The sequence below is a fragment of the Aspergillus oryzae genome, chromosome 1, assembly GCF_000184455.2.
Source record: "Aspergillus oryzae RIB40 DNA, chromosome 1".
Lineage (NCBI taxonomy): Eukaryota > Fungi > Ascomycota > Eurotiomycetes > Eurotiales > Aspergillaceae > Aspergillus > Aspergillus oryzae.
The window spans coordinates 4,142,532-4,164,750 of NC_036435.1; the positions used below are offsets into that span (position 1 = coordinate 4,142,532).

At 47.0% G+C, this 22,219-nt stretch overlaps 6 protein-coding genes across 6 annotated transcripts; 5 read left to right on the forward strand and 1 right to left on the reverse strand.

The window, feature by feature from the left end:
- Window positions 1-343: 343 nt before the first annotated feature.
- AO090005000849 (uncharacterized protein) lies at window positions 344-1,921 on the forward strand (the record flags this gene model as incomplete). The annotated part of the gene is made up of 4 exons (XM_023233915.1): window positions 344-476; window positions 530-645; window positions 709-1,587; window positions 1,853-1,921. The coding sequence occupies 4 exons, from the start codon at window positions 344-346 to the stop codon at window positions 1,919-1,921; spliced, it is 1,197 nt and encodes a 398-aa protein (XP_023089122.1).
- A 7,545-nt stretch (window positions 1,922-9,466) lies between these two features.
- On the forward strand, window positions 9,467-9,874 carry AO090005000846 (uncharacterized protein; the record flags this gene model as incomplete). Its single annotated transcript, XM_023233916.1, has 1 exon — window positions 9,467-9,874. One exon carries the CDS (start codon window positions 9,467-9,469, stop codon window positions 9,872-9,874), a length of 408 nt encoding a protein of 135 aa, XP_023089121.1.
- Window positions 9,875-10,556: 682 nt separating this feature from the next.
- AO090005000845 (Pumilio-family RNA binding repeat-containing protein) lies at window positions 10,557-12,539 on the forward strand (the record flags this gene model as incomplete). The annotated part of the gene is made up of 2 exons (XM_001817807.3): window positions 10,557-11,400; window positions 11,458-12,539. 2 exons carry the CDS (start codon window positions 10,557-10,559, stop codon window positions 12,537-12,539), a joined length of 1,926 nt encoding a protein of 641 aa, XP_001817859.3.
- A 988-nt stretch (window positions 12,540-13,527) lies between these two features.
- Window positions 13,528-15,293, forward strand: AO090005000844 (origin of replication complex subunit 5 family protein; the record flags this gene model as incomplete). The annotated part of the gene is made up of 3 exons (XM_001817806.3): window positions 13,528-13,614; window positions 13,696-14,073; window positions 14,136-15,293. 3 exons carry the CDS (start codon window positions 13,528-13,530, stop codon window positions 15,291-15,293), a joined length of 1,623 nt encoding a protein of 540 aa, XP_001817858.1.
- A 395-nt stretch (window positions 15,294-15,688) lies between these two features.
- On the reverse strand, window positions 15,689-17,394 carry AO090005000843 (uncharacterized protein; the record flags this gene model as incomplete). The annotated part of the gene is made up of 9 exons (XM_023233917.1): window positions 15,689-15,721; window positions 15,809-15,853; window positions 15,917-16,311; window positions 16,372-16,469; window positions 16,570-16,704; window positions 16,762-16,792; window positions 16,848-17,109; window positions 17,166-17,269; window positions 17,364-17,394. 9 exons carry the CDS (start codon window positions 17,392-17,394, stop codon window positions 15,689-15,691), a joined length of 1,134 nt encoding a protein of 377 aa, XP_023089120.1.
- A 1,261-nt stretch (window positions 17,395-18,655) lies between these two features.
- On the forward strand, window positions 18,656-21,674 carry AO090005000842 (plasma-membrane proton-efflux P-type ATPase; the record flags this gene model as incomplete). Its single annotated transcript, XM_001817804.1, has 4 exons — window positions 18,656-19,075; window positions 19,146-19,376; window positions 19,438-21,535; window positions 21,592-21,674. 4 exons carry the CDS (start codon window positions 18,656-18,658, stop codon window positions 21,672-21,674), a joined length of 2,832 nt encoding a protein of 943 aa, XP_001817856.1.
- Window positions 21,675-22,219: the final 545 nt, after the last annotated feature.

Here is a 22,219-nt window from a genome sequence, read left to right on the forward strand (position 1 = left end):
GGCCTTGTGGGGAAGACATCCATGATGGACTCCTCCAGTATCAGCGGGTAACCAATTCTCCATCGGCTTTTGGCAGACAAGAGAGTTAATGCCCAATTTATCAGGCATTAAATTATATGCTACAAACTATACAAACAGCCCTAGTGGGCCGGATGGGTCCATGGATGCCGATTGATCTAACCGCATAAGGATATCCCTCCCTAACCGTTTCCGGAAATTGATCTATGAAGCACTGAGCATCTAGGGCTTGTTCTTTAACCTTATCCACGCGAAGCTTTTTCTCTCCGAGACTGCCTTTTCCATTTCGTCTTTCTTGCTATCACAGCATCTTGCCCATGCGACAATGGCCGGCATTCCAGGAATCGACCTCAATGAACACCAACCAAACCCACGGTATCTCTTTCGCCAACCGGTTGCGCTGCAATGGTTTGAAAATGGGAGACTCATGAAGCGGCATGAAGAGGAGCGGCAGGCAGGTAAGCATGCCTACATATTTGCTAGCCGAAAGCAAATATTGTGGTGCTGACAGCTCCACACTCAGGGCGCTTTGAACTCTTCCTGGACCTTCTTTATGTCGCAATCTTGGCAAACTTCGCAGAGACTCTTGCTGAGGACATCTCGGGAGCGAAATTAGTCAAGTATATTGTAAGTGTACATCGACACTTTATCCACAGAGGGTCATATTGTGCTAATATGGTTGACGTATAGCTTATACTCGCGCCCACTTGGCATGTTTGGGCCGACCTCCGGGAATTGATGAATTCGTTTTATAATGACGACCTGCTACAGCGCGCACTCATTCTCTGGATAATGGCTGTCCTTGTTATGTACGGGAACAACGCGTCCCTCGTGGATGAGGATCTCGGCGCTATGCGAGCCACTGTCGGCTCATACATGGTTGCGCGCATCTCATGCAGCGCAGCACACCTATTATACTCCTTTGCCAGCTATCACCACAGAAAGCAGCAAAGGCTGTGGGTTTCTCTCACACTGATTTCGATGTTTATCTATATCCCGCTCTACTTCGAGTCCGTATCCTTGCGCGGCAAAATTGCAGCGGCGGCCGTTGGCGTTGTTTTTGAGGAGTGCAGTTGGGTCTTCTGCTATTCGCCGGCAGCCAAGAGGATGCTGAAAGCCAAGTATACAACTGCTGTGGATATCGCGCATGAGGTCGATCGATACGCCGCATTTTATATCATTGTGCTTGGCGAATATTTATACCAGATCGTTGTCGGCTCACCTGCGGCAGTGGGTTTTAATCTCAGCTTGCTCCATGCTATTTGGGTCTTGATCATTGCCTTCTGTCTGAATTGGTTGTACGCTCATAACGACGGTGCATTGCAGAGCACTCATCCGTTCCGCTATTCAGTGTACACAGCGTTCGGGTGGGCTGTTCTTCATTTGCCTCTTGTGGCTAGCCTGCTAGCAAGCGGACATGTTGCCGCTGCAAGCGCAGCAGAGGACAGGTTTCGTGATCCTGAACGTTGGCTACTCTGTGGCAGCCTCGGGACTGGGTTGTACTGTCTGTATGGCTTAGCATTGTTATATGAAGACAGAGATGCACCGGGAACGTTGATGTTGTCTAAGGTAGGTCATCCCGAGTAGTTATATATTCAATCACGAAGCATCTTCTCACATTCGAAACTTCAAACAGCACCTTCGCATGATCATGCGGCCTGTCATCGGACTTATCATTATTCTCCTTGGTTTAGCCAAAGACCTCGATATCACTTCAATGATGTCAATCATTATGGCTTTGATAGTATTTTGCTTGATCTGGGAGAATATTACCTCTTTGCACTGTCACGCTGGTATCTGGGAACCTTGGAACAATACGATATACCCTGAGCAGAGAGTGGCCTCTGACGACTCAAACGTGCCTGTGATCAGAGATGAGTCATCTGATTCTGCAAGGGCATAGAGCTTGCATGTTACACATCTCATTTACTCTCAGGGATGAAGATGCGACATTGTGCAACTACTACCTCTACGTTTACCGTTGCAGGGAGTGGTACAGTACATGTACACCACCCTAGTCGGGGCAACTTCAATGGAATATGTCACAGGGACTTTTACACCATGCTTTGGTTTCTACTATTCTATACCCACTATCTTCTTTCAGAGTGCAACCCATAATTATATCGATCAGATTTACTAACTAATATATACGAAGACAGGCTTACACGAAGTTATTGATTTATGTAATGATTCATGTATCTATGGCTTAGTGAACTATTTTGTCAGCTTGATGTTTATATGATGAACAAAGATGGTCCTCCGCAGCTTAGTACCTAATTGAGAGAATATTCTGGAATTTAGATTTAAGTGTTATTATATCTATTGTTGAACATATAAGAGAAGCTCTCTTCTCTAATGACTCGCTTCACGCCCTTGAATTTAATCCGTTAATGTTATGTATAATTTAGTTTTGTCATTTTGTTTCTGATTGGGAGCCCTGACCCGATCAGTGGTCAACAAATAACGAGGCTTGTGACATTCCACAAGAGAAACTGATGGGAGTCCATTGCCTAGGAAATTGTCAACATGTCCAGTACTCGAACAAGAGCAACATTTGATGCTTAGTTTAGCCCTGTGTATACTAGGGAAATAAAGGAAAGCAATACCGGGGAGTTGGGAGGAGGCTTGAAGTGCCCGGGGAGGATAATAGCTAAACTGTTGGCGAAGACAACTGTATGTACTTACGTAGGACCATGAGTATACTTGAGGGGGGAATGAGAGAAATTCAAAGTATTATATTTTGATATTTCCTAGATAGTACATTTATGGTATGTCAATTGGAAGTATATCAACCGACTGATATCCCAAATATTCATAGATAAGAATAGTCTGTCTTAAGAAATTGTCAGGTATATGAATAACATGTCAACATCATAGATACTCAAGTATAGAGCGAAGAAAAAGCATTCGCTGAATGTTTCATGTATTAAGGGCGTCAAGTATGTAGTAGTATGGATGGCTCAAGTGAATGGTATTCTAATGAGAATGACTGAGGGTGGGTTAACTGGCTGATACCACGGATATCAAGATACTGTATGAAGACCTAACGGTTACTAAGTGACCCAGGTAGTATATATCGCGTTTATTGCTTGTCAAGTTATTCCCAGTAAGTCGTCGCTATGTGGGATGAATCATAGGTTCGGATTTCTTTTGTCCTCTTTGTGAGGCAGTATATACTAGTAACTATGATGTTCAATCAGGAGAGCCCAGCTGGCTAGAGAGGATGCGATGGTATCTCCTGATCTTCCAACAGAGAATGTATACTAGGTTCTTTTAGCACTTGCACTTTCACGAAGGCTTGATGTATTTTTTGGTATATAGTTTGTGATGGAGGGCATCAGGTCAAGCTAGATGGCGTATTAGACGCAGTAATATATTTTCGTGACATATCCCTTAAGTGGCGTCCATGGGCAAGTCAAAAAGGTGCATTCGACTATAACAGTAGATCCCAGACCTTAGTGCTATCGGACATCATACAAGGTTAGATTTAACTCAGTATCACATATGATCTGCCTAATGAGTAGTAAATCTCCGGCAATCCACGATACTTTCCAATAGGAGGCGCTCGCAGGATAGAAAGAGCACAAAAGGTTCCATACGCGATAAATCACACATCGAGTGATGAGGAATGGTGCCCAAAATGTTTCAAATGCCCATGAAGTAAGGCATAAGACTCAACAAGGGTACAGCGGGTCGTAAACTATGATTCCAGGAAATCAATGTCTGCTAGACTAGATAGTCTCACACCGTACCATTTCAACATGGCTTGGTGTGCTTCGTTCTAGTTATCCCGCCGAACAACTCACTTGCAGCTGCGCACAAGCCGTATGTAAATGTGCTATAGCATCATTCCACGATACGTGCCTCGTGGGGACTGGTTCCTCGCTCTCCTCGCCTAAACACCACAAGCTCCAACGAGTAGGATGTGCGGGATCGTGCAGCGGTACTTGCGAGTAGGTGTGTGTCTTCGTCATGGCATCCGCAACCCTTCGCTGCAATACCGTTTAGGTGGTTTATGATCGCAAGGAGTCACTAGAACATCAAATCAAGAGTTAGATGCTTGTGGGTACCCCCAAAAGTACCCCCACAGCAGGATTCCAGTCCCCACCTATGGAATTTCCTTCTAAACTCGGGACCGATATTGTGTTTGCAGTGGAAAGAGCCACAAATGACCAACACTACAAAGGAGAAACTTCGGGCATATAGGTTTGGAGTTGCCGTATCTGTTCAGTTTACCCTAAGCATATCTAGAGCATAAGCCAAGCTCTGTGACTTGCGGGGTTGGGCAACAATGCCTCAAATGTAAGAGGTATGGAGGTTCCTCTGCCCATCATCGGGGGACAGGGATCTTTAGCACCGGAGTCGAAATACAGCTGTTACTAACCTTAGACGCATTTCGTGCACGTAGTGGTCCCGAGAGATTGTCTGGATGGCGAAAAGGCTCAGTGACAGTGCTACGAATGGTGTGGGGAGATCGTTCTAGAGGGTGAGCCTTGAGGTGCCCATGGCGGTGGGATTCTTTGACCGCAATTTTAGATCTTCGCCACCTGGCATTCCAGATTTCCCTCCCATGCGGAGAAAGATTGCTACTAAACGAAAACAGTAGATCGATTACAACATGGATATCGGACGAAGCAACAAAATTATTTCACCGTGCGGGACTGCCGAGCATCACGGATCTTCGAGAAAATATCTCGGTTCGTTGTAGTGTGCATAGAACGAACGCTATGATCACGTGTGGTTGTGAACTCTGACGACAGTTTCAGGCTGGTCATTGAGATTAGATCCAATTGTATAGTTGTAGAGTTCCACGTCTCCATATTGCGTGTGTCAGACTTCTGACAGGCATGAGTTTTCATTTTCGTAGATAAGGAGATCGGCAATGAACAACAGCATACGATTGGATTAGAAGCATCAAAGCAAATTGGCCGAGACTCATTGAGTAATGTCGGGGTCCAGTTCCGCAATTTTGTGACCAGTCAAGCGTTCCCAATTGGCGTATTGCTGATGGGGCGCTTGAGTAACGGACTAGTTGATCATATCGGATCTTGTCGAACAGGTTTCCGTAGGGACAGACCGTTTTGGGCATGAAACTACACTTTCCTACTTCCGATTCCACGGTATTTCAAGTAACGGTAAGCTAGGGTTTAGAGCAGTACCAAGGGGTTTGGGGGACATTTTTTGTGTTTCGTGACATAAATCGTTCCCGGTGTAATCTAAGATTTGGTGTGGCAAGAGTAATGTGAAACAGTCTTCTGATGACTCGGCATCAGACATAAATAGTGAGGGGTGAAATCATTAGTCAGGTCCCAAGGGATGCTGTCGAAAATTCGAGGGCTTCATTAAAGGATCCAACTGTCCATGGGGCAGAAAAGTGGCCTTCATTGATTGGCCTCCATTGCTCTCTGGTCCCTTTGAGCCACGGCCAGTTAGACTGCAATGCCGCGCGAATGACTCCATGGTAAGGTACCCAACTAATGACTAGTTAAAGTACAAGTAAGGCATGTCTGACATACGGCACTAAGAACTTGAGAGAAACAACAATATCAACCATGTCAGTAATGTCCCTAGGCACTGAAATCCTAGTTCTAGTACGCAGCGGTTAGTGCTCTCTAGGGCTACTCCCTGGTAGAGGAGTGGCGATCTGAAATCGGAGTTTGGCTGCTCTGGGTGCATTGTGCCCTGTGCACCGCTTGTGCTAGGGTTCGAGACTGTAGTCACGAGTCTAGATATGTATGGATGCCGTCCAGAGGGGGCCAAGTCTCTCCACTGACGGGGGCCATGTTTGATATCATTGTATTGGCTAACAACTGAGGAAAGGGGAGGGGGAACGCCTCGAAGCGACGGATCAGCACACCGTTCGTTGGTTCAATCAATCTTTCCTGGCAGGTTGTACACCGCTTTTCCCTCACCGCACCAATCACGAACTGACGTGCTCACAACTGTAAGAATTCTGAGGCGAATCGTCCAGAAGGCGAGAAAGTTCATCCACATCGGGCCGCTTAGTTACTACTACTAGTAGTAGTACATACTTAGAGGTAAGTACTTACCCGCGTACCTTAGACTTCTTGTAAGTATTCTATACCTACGTTGGTACATACATACACCTAAATACAGCATTAATATCAACCGCTACTATTATTCATCTGGCTCCGTTTGTGCACCTTAACTCAATGGGTCGAGAGTCGAGACGTTGAGTCGACTGATCCATGGAACCATGCTGACTGGCACACCCGATGATCCTCATCGGATTGTCACGCTTGAGTCCATTTGAATGTTATCCGGGCCACGATCCCTGGTACTAACCGTGCGCCCACCCACCAAAGATGAGTCAAATGGGAAAATTGAAAATAAAAACCTCCCTAAACGGCTAAGCTCAAAACAATAACACTAATAAAAAAGAAATTCGTGGAAAAAAAGGTAAATAAAGGGGAAAAAAAGAGGAAAGAAAATTGGATCAATGGCCAATGGACAATGGATAGATGACCACATAACCAAGATAGAGTGCCGTCGCGAACCATTTGAGACGCGCATGGGCATCCTTGAACATGAATTTTTGTACTCCGTACCGAAGGCAAGGTAGGCTTGGGCATGTTACTGTAATCCTCTAGTCAATTACTGAATGACCATCCATCCATCCATCATTTATGCGTGCGTGCTCTTCGCTCCTCGAGATATGCGATCATCAGACGGGGACCTGATCAAGCTCTGTAGCGCGCCAAATTGCGGAATTAAGGGATGTCGGCTGTCTCCATCTAGTTTAATTTACTAAGGAATAAGGAAAAAGAAAAGCGAAAAAAAAAAAAAAAGGAAAAGAGAGCGAGAACCGACTACAGTACTGGAATAGTCTCGAAACTATGACTTGCACTGCAGCCGCTATTAGCTCCAGAAATCTTATTCGTTTTCTAATACAACGAAGGATTAATGTCGCCTTTGTAATGTCCCAGTCATGTTGCTCTAACCCAGGTACGTGCAGCAATTAGGGCGTGAACCGCCGTCACATCTTTTTTTTCATTGACCTGTTGTCTCCACTTAATGCAGAATTACACTTGCAGAGCCCACGCCTTGACCAACACACAAAGATACTAACCCGTACCCCCTTACACAACCCTCTAGCAGGGAGGAAATGTAAAATTTTTTGTAGTCAAATGTACAGAGTACTCGCTGGCGGTAAGAGTCAAAAGAAACAAAAGGGGCGGGGAACAGGCAAGGAAGAAAAACCAGCCATGATAATGCAACCTTAATGCCGGGACAGGTTGAGCACTCAACGATCTCAAACGAGCAAGACCGTGTTGGCTCCAGTCGGTAACAATGAGGATGCATGTTGCAAAGCTGCAGCAAACCTCCGACGGCACTGTTCAAGAACTGCCATTCAACCCCGACAGAGTCGTGCAGGATCATTGGATTTTGCAGGGTAAAGCAATTGGCCATCCAATCATGATCCATCCAGGCAAGATTAACACTTGATCCGTCCAAAAGTCAATGATCATCTAGAATCAGTTGTCATCGAACAGCTCACCACAACCGTCAATGGTTGACTATCACGACGGTTGGACCTCTTGAGAGAATAAGAACGCTCATAGGATGATTTTCTACGTTTCGGAAACAAAATAATAATTATATTAAGTCAACAATTTAAAAATAGGTATATACGAGGTATTAAAGCAACGCAGCAGCAAAAAGGCCTGTCTGAATAATAACCTTGGGTACATACATACCTTACGGAGTACTCGTGCTTCTTCGGGAATATGTACAGTACGATACATAGTACCGAATACTGTATTCTGTACGAATACTTACAATCACAACACTAGAAGAGAGCGACCAGCTAGAATAGACCAAAGGGATGCATCGGGACTAGAGTTTGGTTTATATATAATAAATAGGAGGATTTAATTTATCATATCAGCGGTCTCGTGACGGCAGATCATTCTTGCAAGGTTCGAAAAAGAAGAAAAGAAAGAAGAGGAGTGGCAGGGCTCTGGAAATGATGAACATCCATCAGCGAAGGGCTTCAACACCGTATTTCCCAAACGAGACGAGTCACTGACTCCCCGCTTCCTCAGGCACGCTCAGCTGTCCCAGCCGCCCACGCTTCGTTTCTCTTCCCCTCTCGCCCACCTCCCACTTTGTTCCTCTTTCGTTACTGTTGTCGTCTTGCGCGTTCACGCTATCTGTACAACAATATATTTTTACCTTCGTTGTTATCATTTAGAAAGCTATTCCCTTGCTGTTCACTCGTTATTATCTATATCAGCCCGCCGCTCTCGAATCGAGAGCGTAGGGTTCAGGCGTATAACAGGTACCTCCCGTCTCCCAAACCTTTGGTTCTTACGCCACTGATCGAGATCTCCGCATCGTCAGGAGCGCACCGTTGGGTGTACAAACTTACCTCGGGACCCCCCTTATAAACAATCCTTACTTGCGTCCTAAAGCGAATATTCAACTGCAAGCTCTATTTTGCGCCTGGAACTTAAACTCTCGAGGCGTTCATTGTGTGTGAGTCGCTGTTCTTTTCCGAGATCTTCTCCGCCAAATCACCCCTCAGCCCCTCTCCAACTCCTTACATCGCACGCTATCTAAGAAAACACACCGCCAACCGGCACACACTGCCTGGACCCCGTGCTTCAATTTAAGCCCCCAGGCCTGCTTGTCACTGCTCCTCGAATCTTGATAATCCATAAACAGCCCAATCCGTTCAACTTAATACCATGCTGTGACTGCTTTTCTGACTTGTCTTGGCCCCTGAATGGTAGTAGTCCAGTCATCTCCGTCTCATAGTGGCCGTCCATCATGGCCTTCAAGAACGGACTTAGTGAACGCCTCGATGAGCTGCGATTTCCCTCTCCGCGATCCCCCACCTCAGAGTCCCCGTTTCCCGGATACAATTCGATCTCTCCAGGTCATTCGAACCTCGCGTCGGCTTTTTCGCGGCCCTCAGGTGATGTCCGTGCCAATCTTCAGCGTCGTTTCACCACAGACTCCAGCAAGCTTTCTTCTTGGAGTTATTTGAACCATGCTGGAAATGCGCCCCAGATGCCGGATCCCTTAGATCTATTGTCATCGGTAAGCTTCCTCAGTTTGACAAACCCTCCTATCTTCCACCCAGATATGGCCCGAGCTCTCCTGGTGACATGAAGGTGTGGTTCAAATCGGATTGTAGTTGTTTTAGCCTTAGTTCAGTGCTGTCGCCTGTTGGCGACTTCATGGATGTGGCACTTCATTCTCACTTCAGGCCTAAATTTCCCCACGCTGTACTCAACTCCTTTTGATCTTCACTTTTCCTATCACCTTAAAAGTTTCACAGATCACAATCTTCCGTGTCACAAGAGACTGGCCATATCCCCTGGCCGCCCCTTTATTTATTTTGCTCTCTTACTCACCTTTCTGTATCTGATTGTTTCTAATACTTTTCCAGTTCAAAAAGAAGCGTCAGCACATCGAGTATATGCGGGAGCAAAAGAGGAGGTTCGAAGAAGACATGAAGCTACTAGACATGCAGCATGAGAAGGAGAAGTTAGAGATGGACCGAATTGCGAAGGACCTCGCTAAAGCTGGCATATCTGGCCCTGTCAGTGAGCCTACGACCCCTCCCGAGTATCGTGAAAACAGCTTCTCAAGTGGGTTCACACGACCTACTCGCTTCTCAACTTCATCTGTCACCTCATCCCCTGGTTTCTTCAATGTATTTGCCCCTTCTCAGGCAACAACGCCGCAGGGCCAGGTGAATCCTTCTGCTGCACAGACTCCTACCAACCGCTTCTCGGTGCACTCTGTTCCTGGTTCTCGCAGAAACTCCGAGAAAGAAGATTTCGGTCAAGAACCTACATCTCCTTTCCGTCCTGGGCCTGCGTAAGTTTCTCTCCTTCCAAGTCACATTGATCACTGTGAATCGAGTTGTAATCTGGATGTTTGTGTGTTTCACCTTGCACCAAACATTGTGGTCTCGGCGTTGTGGCTGCGCTGCCTGTGAAGGAACACAACAGTTCACTTTGTTGCCTGCCCTTCCCTTCACACCTGGTTATCTTGATGTGACCCTCCACTCACTTTTCCATGATATTTGTTATCCCACATCTGTTTTGTTGTTGCCAATCATGGTACCCCGAGCTACTAATTACTGACTTGCTTTGGTTAGTATCCATCGTTATTCAATGCCATCTGCAGGTTTTGGATCCCAGCTTCGTCCAAACATCTCTGGCTTCAACAACACCTCCGGTTTGGAGTCGTTCAGCACTTCTAAGTATCTTTTCCACAACGAGGACGATAGAGCGACTTTGAAGGAGGAAGATCGAATTCCAACTCCAGACATCAAGAGTTATCTTAAGTTGACAGACCCTGACGACAAGTTCCCTACATTGTCACGCAGAGACGACTCAGGATTGGTAGGCCATTGTCAATTTTTTATCCTTCGAATTGAATTTCGCTAACGGGAAGATCAGCTATCTGCGAACTCAGATGCCTTGGACCTAGCCAATTCTCGCACTCCAAACCCTGAAACTTGGAACTCTCATAGCCGGCATCGCTCTTCTCATCAAAGCATGCCACAAAACGCTCTAAACATGTTCCGACTCGAGCAGATGGGCAGCCCAACTAGCGAGGGTCATTCTAACACATCTCGGCACGCCGCTCGTCACTCACTTGAGGCAAACCTTCTTTACAGTGCCGAGGGAAGCCACGAAGGTATGACTGCAACCTCGTCAAACCGTCCAAATTCTCTGCAGTCATCATACTCTACCAATGACCTCCCTACTGTAAAGGGCGATGGATTCAACCCTGCCATCACACCCCCAAAGACTCATGCAGAACATTTCCAGCAACACAATGCCAACATGGGTCGAATTCCTGCAAGTGCTGTCAACACCCGTCAGCAGAAGGATTCACCAGAACGCGATGACCCAAACATGCAGGGATCCCGGTCTCAGCAGACCACTTTACAGCCTAATGCAACACCCTTTGGGCCGCAACTCACTTCGGCTGCCAGCATCAGCACTGCTGCCCCGGCCTCTTTGGGCACTTTCCAGCAGCCCTTTTATGGTTACGGCGTCCAGCCTTACATGGGAAATCCCCTCCCGGTGAACGGGCAACTTCAGAGCTATAATCCTGGCGCTTCCTATGGTGCATTTCCCGCCTACGGCAATTACCGTCTTGCTGAAGGTCCAGCAAAGACTATGGGATCTCGCCGCAGCAACGGTGAAGGGGAGTCCGCCCAATTATCTCGCTTCACTAATTTTCCATTGGAGCACTATCGGGGTGAGCTGTATGGTCTCTGTAAAGACCAGCATGGGTGCAGGTACTTGCAGCGGAAGCTAGAGGAGCGCAACCCGGACCACGTCCAGATGATCTTTGACGAGACGCATTTGCATGTTGTGGAGCTAATGACCGGTTCGTAACCTTCTAACCAACTTTGTCGATGCATTCGTTCTAACATCCCCTAAACAGATCCTTTTGGTAATTATCTGTGCCAGAAGTTGCTTGAGTACTCCAATGACGAGCAGCGTACAGCGCTGATCAACAACGCTGCGCACCAACTTGTGAAGATCGCACTGAATCAACATGGTACTAGGGCTTTACAGAAGATGATCGAGTTCATATCAACCCCTGAACAGACACAAACCGTGATCCATGCTTTGGAAGATCACGTTGTGGAGTTGGTTCAAGATTTGAATGGTAATCATGTGATTCAGAAGTGCCTGAATCGTCTCTCTGCGGAAGACGCCCAATTCATCTATGATGCTGTGGGTGCTAATTGTGTTGTGGTCGGCACTCACCGTCATGGATGTTGCGTTCTTCAGCGCTGTATTGATCATGCTTCTGGTGAGCAGAGGGCTCGTCTAATCGCGCAGATCACATCCAACGCTTTTGCCTTGGTCCAAGATCCTTTTGGAAATTACGTGGTGCAGTACATCTTGGATCTGGCCGAGCCTCATTTCACCGAACCCCTTTGTCAGACGTTCCGTGGAAATATTCCCGCCTTATCAAAGCAAAAATTTAGCTCTAACGTTATCGAAAAGTGTCTTCGCACCGCCGACGGCCCGGTTCGAGGCCAACTCATCGAGGAGATGCTCTCAGGCAGTGAGCTGGAGAAAATGCTCCGAGATTCCTTCGCTAACTATGTTGTGCAAACTGCCATGGACTTCGCGGACAGTGAGACCCGAACCCGCCTGATTGATGCGATTAGACCAATCTTGCCTTCAATTCGTCAGACACCTCACGGTCGTCGCATTGCTGGCAAGATGATGGCAGCAGAAGGTTCCGGGAGGGGAAGTGCTACAACTAGCGGACAAGTCACCCCGAACGAGATGAATTCGGCTCAGCTTCCTGGACCTTTGCAAGGTAACCAGAAACCATTCTTGTATCAACATCCCTCTTTTCCCATAGGCAGTGCTCAGTTTGGTGTTGGTTCTACGACCAATACTCCGTCCGGGGGACCAAACGAAACCCCCTCTGGGATCTTCACTCCTCCAGTCCAACACTCGAACGGCAGTCTTAATGCTCAAGGTCAGCTGTATGCATACTTTTGAGCTGGTGTGAAATATCTTGGATTCGCTACTTATCCATTGAACTGTACTCATATTTGCAATGATGATACGATCTCTATGACTTACGGCCATCTTGACATATGTCAACGAATTGGGAACCTGAAACATTGATACCACGACAGATCTTTTATCTTTATGCAACTTGCATTGCATCTTTGGATTCTTGACGATACGATGCAGTCTGATAAAAGATTCTACCTGCATTGATGTCCTGTATTCTTTCAAGGCGTTAAATGCTCATGTTTATCACATCTTTTAACGAATATACCTGCCACGTCTATTTCTTCCTTGTCGTTTCCACCTACTAACCCAGCTCTTCAACATTAAGTTGAGCGAAGGTTGAAATGTTTCATACAATGCTTTTTTTTTTTTTCTCTCTTTATCCAGGTTATTTTCATATTATTTTCCTTCCTTTTCAGGCAACGCTGAACTGTGTTTTTATCGTCTTTCTAGTCTCTTTAACGTTACTTGGAATGCTTTGTTTTGTTGTTCGCTTCAGTCATCATTGTGGCCATCTTAACTCTCCGATTGGAACAGTGGGCTGTCATATGAAAGTTATCTATGATAAGTACTGTATGCTCTCTTGGTATTGTGGCATGGCGCCTATGTTGCTCCTTATCCGTGTTTTACACATACTGGCGACGATTGCTGCATGATTTATGACTCATTGGAAGCTTGTCCCAACAGCATTCGGTAGAATAGATGTACCCATACTTTAGCAATCAAAGTGTTACTGTACTCATATTTAGTGGTCCTTGAACCGACATAAACAAAGGCCATGAGAGCCCTGTCCAGAAGCAGTTCCAGGGGCTTCAACATGGGAATTGCTATACAGATGCAGACACGTGACTTCGCATGTGAAGCGCGACGATAAGATCTCCGGTCTTTTATCTCCGCGCGATGGACTTGTTTTGTCTGTGACACTCTTTGTAAATGAATCTCTTCTAGGTGTACCGTCTCAAAGCACCTCATGCTTCCCATAGAGATTCCTCGAGCACTGAGCCAAAATTGGCCATGTCGAGAGCTTCAAACCAGACAACTTGCCAGCCTTCTTGGGGTATGTTTCGCTTGGCCTGCCACCTCCCAAAGCTGACCCTTGAGGACGTGTCACTAACAGCTGACTGCTCACTTCATTTAGCCTCTCGGTCCTAGTCCTGCGACATTAGTTGTGCATGGTATATCTGCCACGTGCAAGTCGACCATCGTTCGCGCCGTCCTCTCCGCCCTCGAAGTTCCACACGCCATTGTCCGAAGCACGGAATGCATAACAGGCCGCCATCTGTTGACAAAGATACTGTGGGCAACATTAGAAGCATTGGGGAAACGGGATGAGTGGGAAAATTATGGCAAAGGAAGGTGTGAGCATGTCAGCACGCTCGCTGTCCTTCTAAGTGAATGTTTGGCGTCAAGGTCTGGCAAGGCAATTGAAAAGTTCGTGCTTGTTTTGGATGGTATCGATAAACAGCGAGAGGCACCACAGACCCTGTTGTCTGCACTGGCGAGGCTGGGAGAAATAGTGAGTTGCTTTGGAATTACTTCGTTATATAATTCAACGACTGCTGACTGGAAGTCAAACAGATCCCCAGTCTCTCGATTGTTTTGATTCTCAGCGCTACTCCACGACCACTCTTCTTGCAGGCTGCAGGTGTCCCGCACATCAGTTTCCCTCCATACACGCGCAATGAAGCCATTTCCATTATCTTGAACTCACGACCACCTACAGTAACCGGCCTCTCCGCTGAGGTACCACCTAAAATATACCCCCATTTCGTTTCGGCCATCTATGACTCCCTAGTTGGGCCTACAGCCAGTTCTATTCCCACTTTTCGGTCGATATGCGAGAAGCTCTGGCCCCAGTTCGTGTCTCCTATCACAAACGGCGAGACTCCGCCTGGGGGCAGTGAAGAATGGGACTTCTCTCGACTTCTTCTTAAAAATCGTGGTCTCTTTCGACATCACGGCGAAGCGGCGCTTGTACATCATATCGTCACCGAGGAACCGACATCTTTTACCAATGGTTCAATGTCGAAGTCCATGCTGCCAGCTGTGTCTACGCCGTCACCACTGCCCTCCCTGCCTTATTTCCCAACCTTGATTCTAACGTCTGCCTACTTGGCCTCCCACATCCCTCAAAGACTAGATACGATCTTTTTCTCGAAGTTTTCATCATCTTCTCTGTCAGCACGGAACAAGCGTGCCCATCATCGACGGCGGCTGAAGCTCTTATCGAAAGCCCAGGCGGAGGATGCTCGAACTGCCAGCAATGATCCCTCCACCCCAAGCAAAAAAGGCAAGAGACAAAAGACTCGCATCACAAAATCGACCCTGGAATCGGCTTTCGCCACTTCTTCCGCTACTACCTCTGCTGCTGGTGCCACCGGTATCACTGGCCCATCCACCATTCTCACAGCCAGACCATTCCCCTTAGAGAGATTAATAGCTATCTACCACGCTATTGATCCTAACCCGCCAGCAAATCCCATCCTCCAAGCGGCAGTTTCCGATGCAATATATGCGGAGCTTGCCACACTACGTCGACTACGGCTTGTTGTTCCTGCTGCAGGCCGAGAAAGTGGTGGTCGCATGGGATTGGGGTCAGGTGGATTGAATAGCGGAAACACCACATCCGATGCTGGTGAAAAGTGGTGTGTCAATGTCTCTGGCGACTGGATCGGGGAAATGGCCAAGGGTATCGGGGTTGAAGTTGGTGAATGGTTAGCTGGAGGCTTGGATTAGGTTGTTCTCAATGCAATGTAATATACGTAATTAAGATATGTAGCATCATCATTAGCATGAAATCATGGCTTGCATTCATGAAATATATATATATCCCCTCACCAAATCCATTCGTCCACCGTATCTTTCGCACACACCAATATGCTTGGGGTTTGTGGCCCATGCAAAGATCCATTCCCTGATTCAAAGCAAACTGAAGATATGGAATGATCGTACTGATATTTCGATAGAGGTGAAGGAACCTGCTCACCGGTTCGAAGTGAAAACAGCTGAATCTTGCGCTCATCGGACGCTGTTATTGACGAATCCATCGGTCAGTGCCCTGCGCTAGAAGGGCAAGGAGGATATGAGACTAACCACTCGCTAGGAGACCCAGTTCAGGGCTAATATCAAAATCAGGTATAATCTCGGGTGAATAATCTGAGAAGCTGAAGTACGGTTTGGTCGAGGTGTGGTGTTTGCTATTGGGGTTGGGGTTGCGTTGAAGGCCATTGGCTGGGTAGCGGATATCGTACATTTTCAGCTACCTTTGTGTCAGATACTCTCCGGGTATAATTGTCCTAATTCAATGCGCAGACACGTGGATATCTATGGGGTCAATTTGATGGAAAGGGGAGGCATACTGAGTTTATTCCGGCCACAACCATGCGATATGGGTCAACGCTTTTGATTTTAGTGACGGCATGCGAATGCTGGAGTCTCGTGGCCGTCCCGGCACTGCGAAGGTCATGGAGGAATATCGCTGAGTCTTTGAGTCCGGCGGCGATGACTTGGGCCGAGAGCCATTCAACGCTGGTAACGAGGGCGTGGGACGAATCTATCCGTCGGTGAAGGATTGGTTTTCCCGAGTATACATCGTTCGCAAATGATTTCTTTGATAGGGCCCAGTAGCTTCCGAAGCCTTCCAACGTATGCAGCCCGTCTGAGGTGCCGATCGCGAAAAAGGGCATAGTACCTACGGGGCAGGGCGCGGAACACCAGAGCGATGATGCCATGCGGAGGCGAACTGGGTGGGAAACTGATTTCGACGTTCGTCAGCTTGGTTCGCATTGCGATATATTATAGGGGATGGGCTTACAGCTTGGAGGCCAGCGGTAATCGCCACCCTCGTCGGGATCGGGAAGCATTCGTGGTGCGAGGAATGAGTCGCCGTTCGGACCGCTATCCATTGTCGCTCTGATGCGGTCAGCCATACTGAGCAGGACTTTGGTTGAATGGGTTTGCCCTACAGTAAGTATCCAGTATGGCTTAACGAGATGGAAGACAGCTGGCGTACATCACATCAGCGGTTGTCGATCGATTATGATGTCCGAAAGACGAGCAACATACCCTATAGGGTTCTTTGAAGAGTACCCGTTCCATTGTCCGGTTATAAGTCCATTTTTCCTGATCGCAGTCTGGGAAGCATATTCTGGTGGCGGTTAGCAATTTGAAAGCCAGCCGCCACGCACTGAAAGGCTTCGCTCACGAAACAGAAGATTCACCACCGCGATGGCCGCCTTGAAGTAATTAGTAACGGAGGCAGTAGCACGACTCGATAATCAGACAACTTACTAGCGACCAGAATCCCGGACCGTTGGTTGCGCAATACATGTTTAATAGAGTATTCATCTGGCCAGGGCTCAAATTGGTGCAACTGGTTTCGGCGAAGTTGGCTAGCATATAGCAAACCCCGTTGATCTTGCCGGGAACTCTTGGTCACAAGCTGGGTTCCAATCTCCCGCTCTGCCCCAATGAGGGGGTTGGCTAGGAATGCTGCTCTTTTGATTTTTTCCTTTGCTATCCTCCGAGTGAGGTGGACTTTCCGTTGACGTTTCTACGAAGTTTCAATAATGAAGAACTCAAAATGGGGTCTGTGCGGGTGGTACAGACCTCCTGGTCCTTGCGTTTGCGCTTAACAGCATCTTTGGAATATTGAGATCCTGCTGGGGCTTTGTGGCTTGCCTCGATCTTGAAGTACTTTTTCTTCTCAGGGTCTAGGTTTGATATAAGTACCAGAACAGAGAAGAAGAGAAGTATATGGAGTAAAATTAGGTGGGCATGCGTTGTGACACACCACTACCTACTTACCGTAGTAGAACCCTGGTATCTCCCTGTTCATGTTGGATATTTATAGATGAACAGATCAAGACGATAAAATAGGTTACACCTTGAAGAGTGAGCCAAAAGAACTTTTTGTGGAAGATTCTTTTCTCAAGTTTCAGTAGAGTAGACCAGGAACTCCTTGAATGCCAAGATATGCAACATTATCAGATAGCCCCAAGTGATTAATAGTAGTAATCAGTGGTGTCAAAGGTACGACGGGTATGTTGAATAGCGCTGGATTTCCCGTGGTTGGCAGTTCCGAAAGACCCTCTTCAGTTGGACGAAGATCCACCAAAGCTCTAGTGGAGTATCAAGCGCATAAGTTAACGGAACAGAAACAGCCGTTCGAAGATCAACCAATGGGTTGAAAGGTAACCGTCATGGTTCTAGTCTGCGTAGGAGTTTTTTCCTGGCGATTTTGATTCGGGGTTCTTCTCGAAAGCATGACGTCTTTGGTTCGGATTACGTCAGCAATATATTCTTCTGATTGGAGGATCGCCACTACCGTCTCACCGCCGACCCCATTTCAGTACCAGGAGCTTTCTATTGGAGGGTGTGCTCACAACATCGTCAAATACACAGGGCTGCTCGCTTCCAACATACAGAGGAAGGCGGTATAGACATTCCCTCTAGATTTGGAAAAGTTTCATACTTATGTATCCTAGCATTCAAATGTATATTTCTGTCTTCTCCCTATTCGAAAGTCGTTTTGGTTCTAGAGCTCCAATCCTACCGCCGAATGCTCTTTCAATATTCTAAACGATACCTCAAGGCTAACTGTCTCATTTCAAGGGTGTAATGAACCAGTAGTAGATCATCAACAGTTCTATCGTGATACTGTATGGTTAGTATAAGACTGAAAGAGAAGGTGATCATGCAGATTATAGGATAAGGGGCTAAAGGAGCATTTGACCTACTGTTCATCACGAAGAACTCCTGGAAGTCCATCATTATCTCACAATACTCCCTTCTATCTAACAATTACTCTCATGACCGCGGTATAAAGCTCATTTAGGTAGGGACGACACCGTCGTTCTTGCCATGTAAATGATACAAACATTTCACTTTCCCTCAAGTTGTCTTTACTGGCTTTTTCTTTGTCTTTTCTCTCTTATTGTTTTTCACAGCCTTAATTATAATTGCGGCTTCTATCTGAAGCCTGCATATCTCTTCGCTGAATCATTTCACATATTCTATTGAATACGAATAACATATCTACAACTCATAAGAAATCCCATCCATCTTAACAACTTATATCGGTCTTTCACCACTTCTCAATGCCTAATATTCAGCACAGCCTGGACACCACGGGGGCCCCTCATGGTGACGGAGCGTCTTCCAGTCAAGATTATGTGGACCCAAAAGAACAGTTCGTCACAAGAGCGTCTGCTGAATACAAATCATTCACGGAAAATGTGGAGGATGGAGAAGATGTCGAGAACATAGATACCCTTATCGAAGAGCTCGAGTCCCTAGACGGCAACCTCGATTATAATGACAGTGGACAAGATGAAAAGAGCACACCCTGTTGTATCTCGGAGGAACTGCTTCAGACAGACCCCAGCACAGGTCTTACCGAGCCCGAAGTGTTACTCCGCCGAAAGAAGTATGGACTCAATCAGATGAAAGAAGAAAAAGAAAACCTGATCCTCAAGTTTCTCTCATACTTCGTTGGGCCTGTTCAATTTGTGATGGAGGTATGTATATGTAGCCCTCGCACATCGGGATCTTCGCTTACAAGCCCTCTTTGATACGCCACGAGCATAGGCGGCTGCAATCCTGGCAGCTGGTCTCCAAGATTGGGTAGATTTCGGTGTTATTTGTGCTCTACTTATACTCAACGCATCCGTGGGTTTCATTCAGGAGTTTCAGGCTGGATCCATTGTGGATGAACTGAAGAAGACTTTGGCCCTCAAAGCTGTCGTACTGCGCAACAGTCATCTTGCCGAAGTCGATGCTTCAGATGTGGTGCCCGGAGATGTTTTAGAAATTGAGGAGGTAATTCATTATGCGACTTCGTAGTACACCTCTAGCATGTTGAAGTTCTAATCATGGACAGGGCACAATAATCCCCGCAGATGGCCGGATATTGTCGAGTAGCGTCCTTCAAGTGGACCAGTCTGGAATCACCGGCGAATCTTTAGCTGTTGATAAAGCTGATGGAGACACCTGTTATTCATCGTCGGCTGTGAAGCACGGTCATGCTCGTCTTGTTGTTACGGCTACTGGCGACTATACTTTCGTAGGGCGTGCCGCTGCCCTGGTGAGTGCCGCCACCTCCGGGACAGGACATTTCACCGAAGTTTTGAACGGAATCAGTATTGTCTTGCTTGTACTCGTTATAATGACTCTCCTAGTCGTTTGGGTATCGTCTTTTTACCGCTCAAATGGCATCGTCACTATATTGGAGTTTACCTTGGCCATTACTATGATCGGCGTGCCTGTCGGCCTACCGGCCGTGGTAACTACAACAATGGCAGTGGGAGCAGCGTATCTTGCCAAGAAGAAGGCTATTGTCCAAAGACTTTCCGCAATTGAGTCACTGGCTGGTGTTGAGATACTATGTTCCGACAAGACTGGCACATTAACGAGGAATAAACTATCTTTGGCGGAGCCCTATACTGTTCCCGGGGTGACTTCGGAGGAACTAATGCTCACAGCTTGTTTGGCTGCTTCACGAAAGAAGAAGGGCATGGATCCTATTGACAGAGCCTTCCTGAGAGCGCTGAAGGGTTATCCAGAGGCGAAAAAGGCGCTCACACAGTACAAAAAGCTTGAATTCTTCCCATTTGATCCAGTGTCAAAGAAAGTCACAGCCGTAGTGCAGTCTCCCCATGGAGAGCGAATTGTTTGCATGAAAGGAGCTCCTATTTTTGTGCTAAATACTGTCAAAAAGGACCACCCAATATCAGAGGGGGTAGAGACGGCTTATATGAGCAAAGTCGCAGACTTTGCGGTGCGTGGTTTTCGCTCACTCGGTGTTGCTCGAAAGTGCAGCGAAGGTGAATGGGAAATACTTGGCATAATGCCATGCTCAGATCCTCCTCGACATGACACTGCAAAAACCATACATGAAGCCAAGTCCCTCGGCCTGTCAATCAAGATGCTCACTGGGGATGCAGTCGGGATTGCCCGTGAGACGTCGCGCCAACTTGGACTGGGTACGAATGTGTATAACGCCGAACGTCTCGGCCTCGGTGGAAAAGGAACAATGCCTGGGTCTCAGGTCTATGACTTCGTCGAGGCCGCCGATGGATTCGCTGAAGTCTTCCCTCAACACAAATATAACGTTGTTGATATCCTTCAGCAACGAGGCTACTTAGTGGCAATGACTGGCGATGGTGTCAACGACGCTCCATCGCTGAAGAAAGCCGACGCTGGGATTGCAGTTGAGGGCTCCTCAGACGCGGCCCGTACTGCAGCCGATATAGTCTTTCTAGCACCTGGTCTATCTGCCATTATTGATGCTTTGAAAACCTCCCGTCAGATATTTCATCGTATGCATGCTTATGTGGTGTATCGAATTGCGCTGTCCCTGCACCTCGAGATATTTTTGGGACTCTGGATAGCGATTATGAACGAAAGTTTGAACATACAGCTTGTGGTTTTTATTGCTATATTTGCTGACATTGCCACGTTAGCTATAGCGTATGATAAAGCACCCTATTCGAGAACACCTGTGAAGTGGAACCTACCTAGGCTATGGGGAATGTCCGTCCTTCTTGGGATTGTTCTAGCGATAGGCACTTGGGTCACGCTATCCACTATGTTGTCCGGTGGTGAACAGGGAGGCATCGTGCAGAATTTTGGGAAACGAGATGAAGTCTTGTTCCTAGAGATCTCGCTAACTGAGAATTGGCTTATCTTTATCACACGTGCGGAAGGCCCCCTCTGGTCCTCAGTCCCTTCCTGGCAACTTACAGGAGCTATCCTGGTAGTAGACCTGATGGCAACCTTCTTTTGCCTCTTTGGATGGTTCGTCGGAGGCCAAACCTCCATAGTCACCGTCGTTCGTACATGGGTATTCTCAATCGGTGTGTTCTGTGTGATGGGTGGTTTATATTACCTGTTACAGGACTCCAAGGGCTTTGATAATATCATGAATGGGAGGTGGCCCGGAAGCAAAGCTTCTAGACAACGTCAGAAAGAAGACTTCGGTAAGATTGCCCTTGATCCACTGCTCCTACTTGAATGTCTCGCTTACGGGAGGTAGTGGTTTCAATGCAACGAACTTCAACACTGCATGAGAAAAGTTCACTGAACGGGACCGACACTGGGACCGAACTCCCCCGCTGATAGTAATCGACCTACACGTATACAAACTATTACAATCACAGTGTCTAAGCTTTCTATTGTTACGCAGCTGTTTATCAAGATCCTTCGACTTCTATTGGCCTTTTGTCTTTCCCTTTTCTTCTTTGTCGGCCCAACGATTTCGAGTGTGGTCCTGAAGCGTATATCCTCCTTGGCCACTCTCTCCACCCTTTCATTCTGTCTACTTTTGATACCTGGAACGCAGCGGAATCCCTGCAGGTACGTTTGGATGTCATACAACGTTAAACCGTGTCAAACTGTTATATTCGAGGAAGGTGGCACATTCGTTTGGAATGTTTTCTGGAGTGGATCGGCGGAATAAAGGAAACATTCGCTGTCCAATAATGCTTGTATCAATCGTAGGTTGAACCTACATCGTCTGTAATGAAGCTATAAATTAGGATAACGATTGCAACTATGTCGTAAGATTATTAACTACCTCAGACCTAGTCTGATGCTGGTGCGGAGAATTTCCAGATTTACCTAGGTCCATAGTATTATCTGTCCATCATTCCTCCGACTTCATA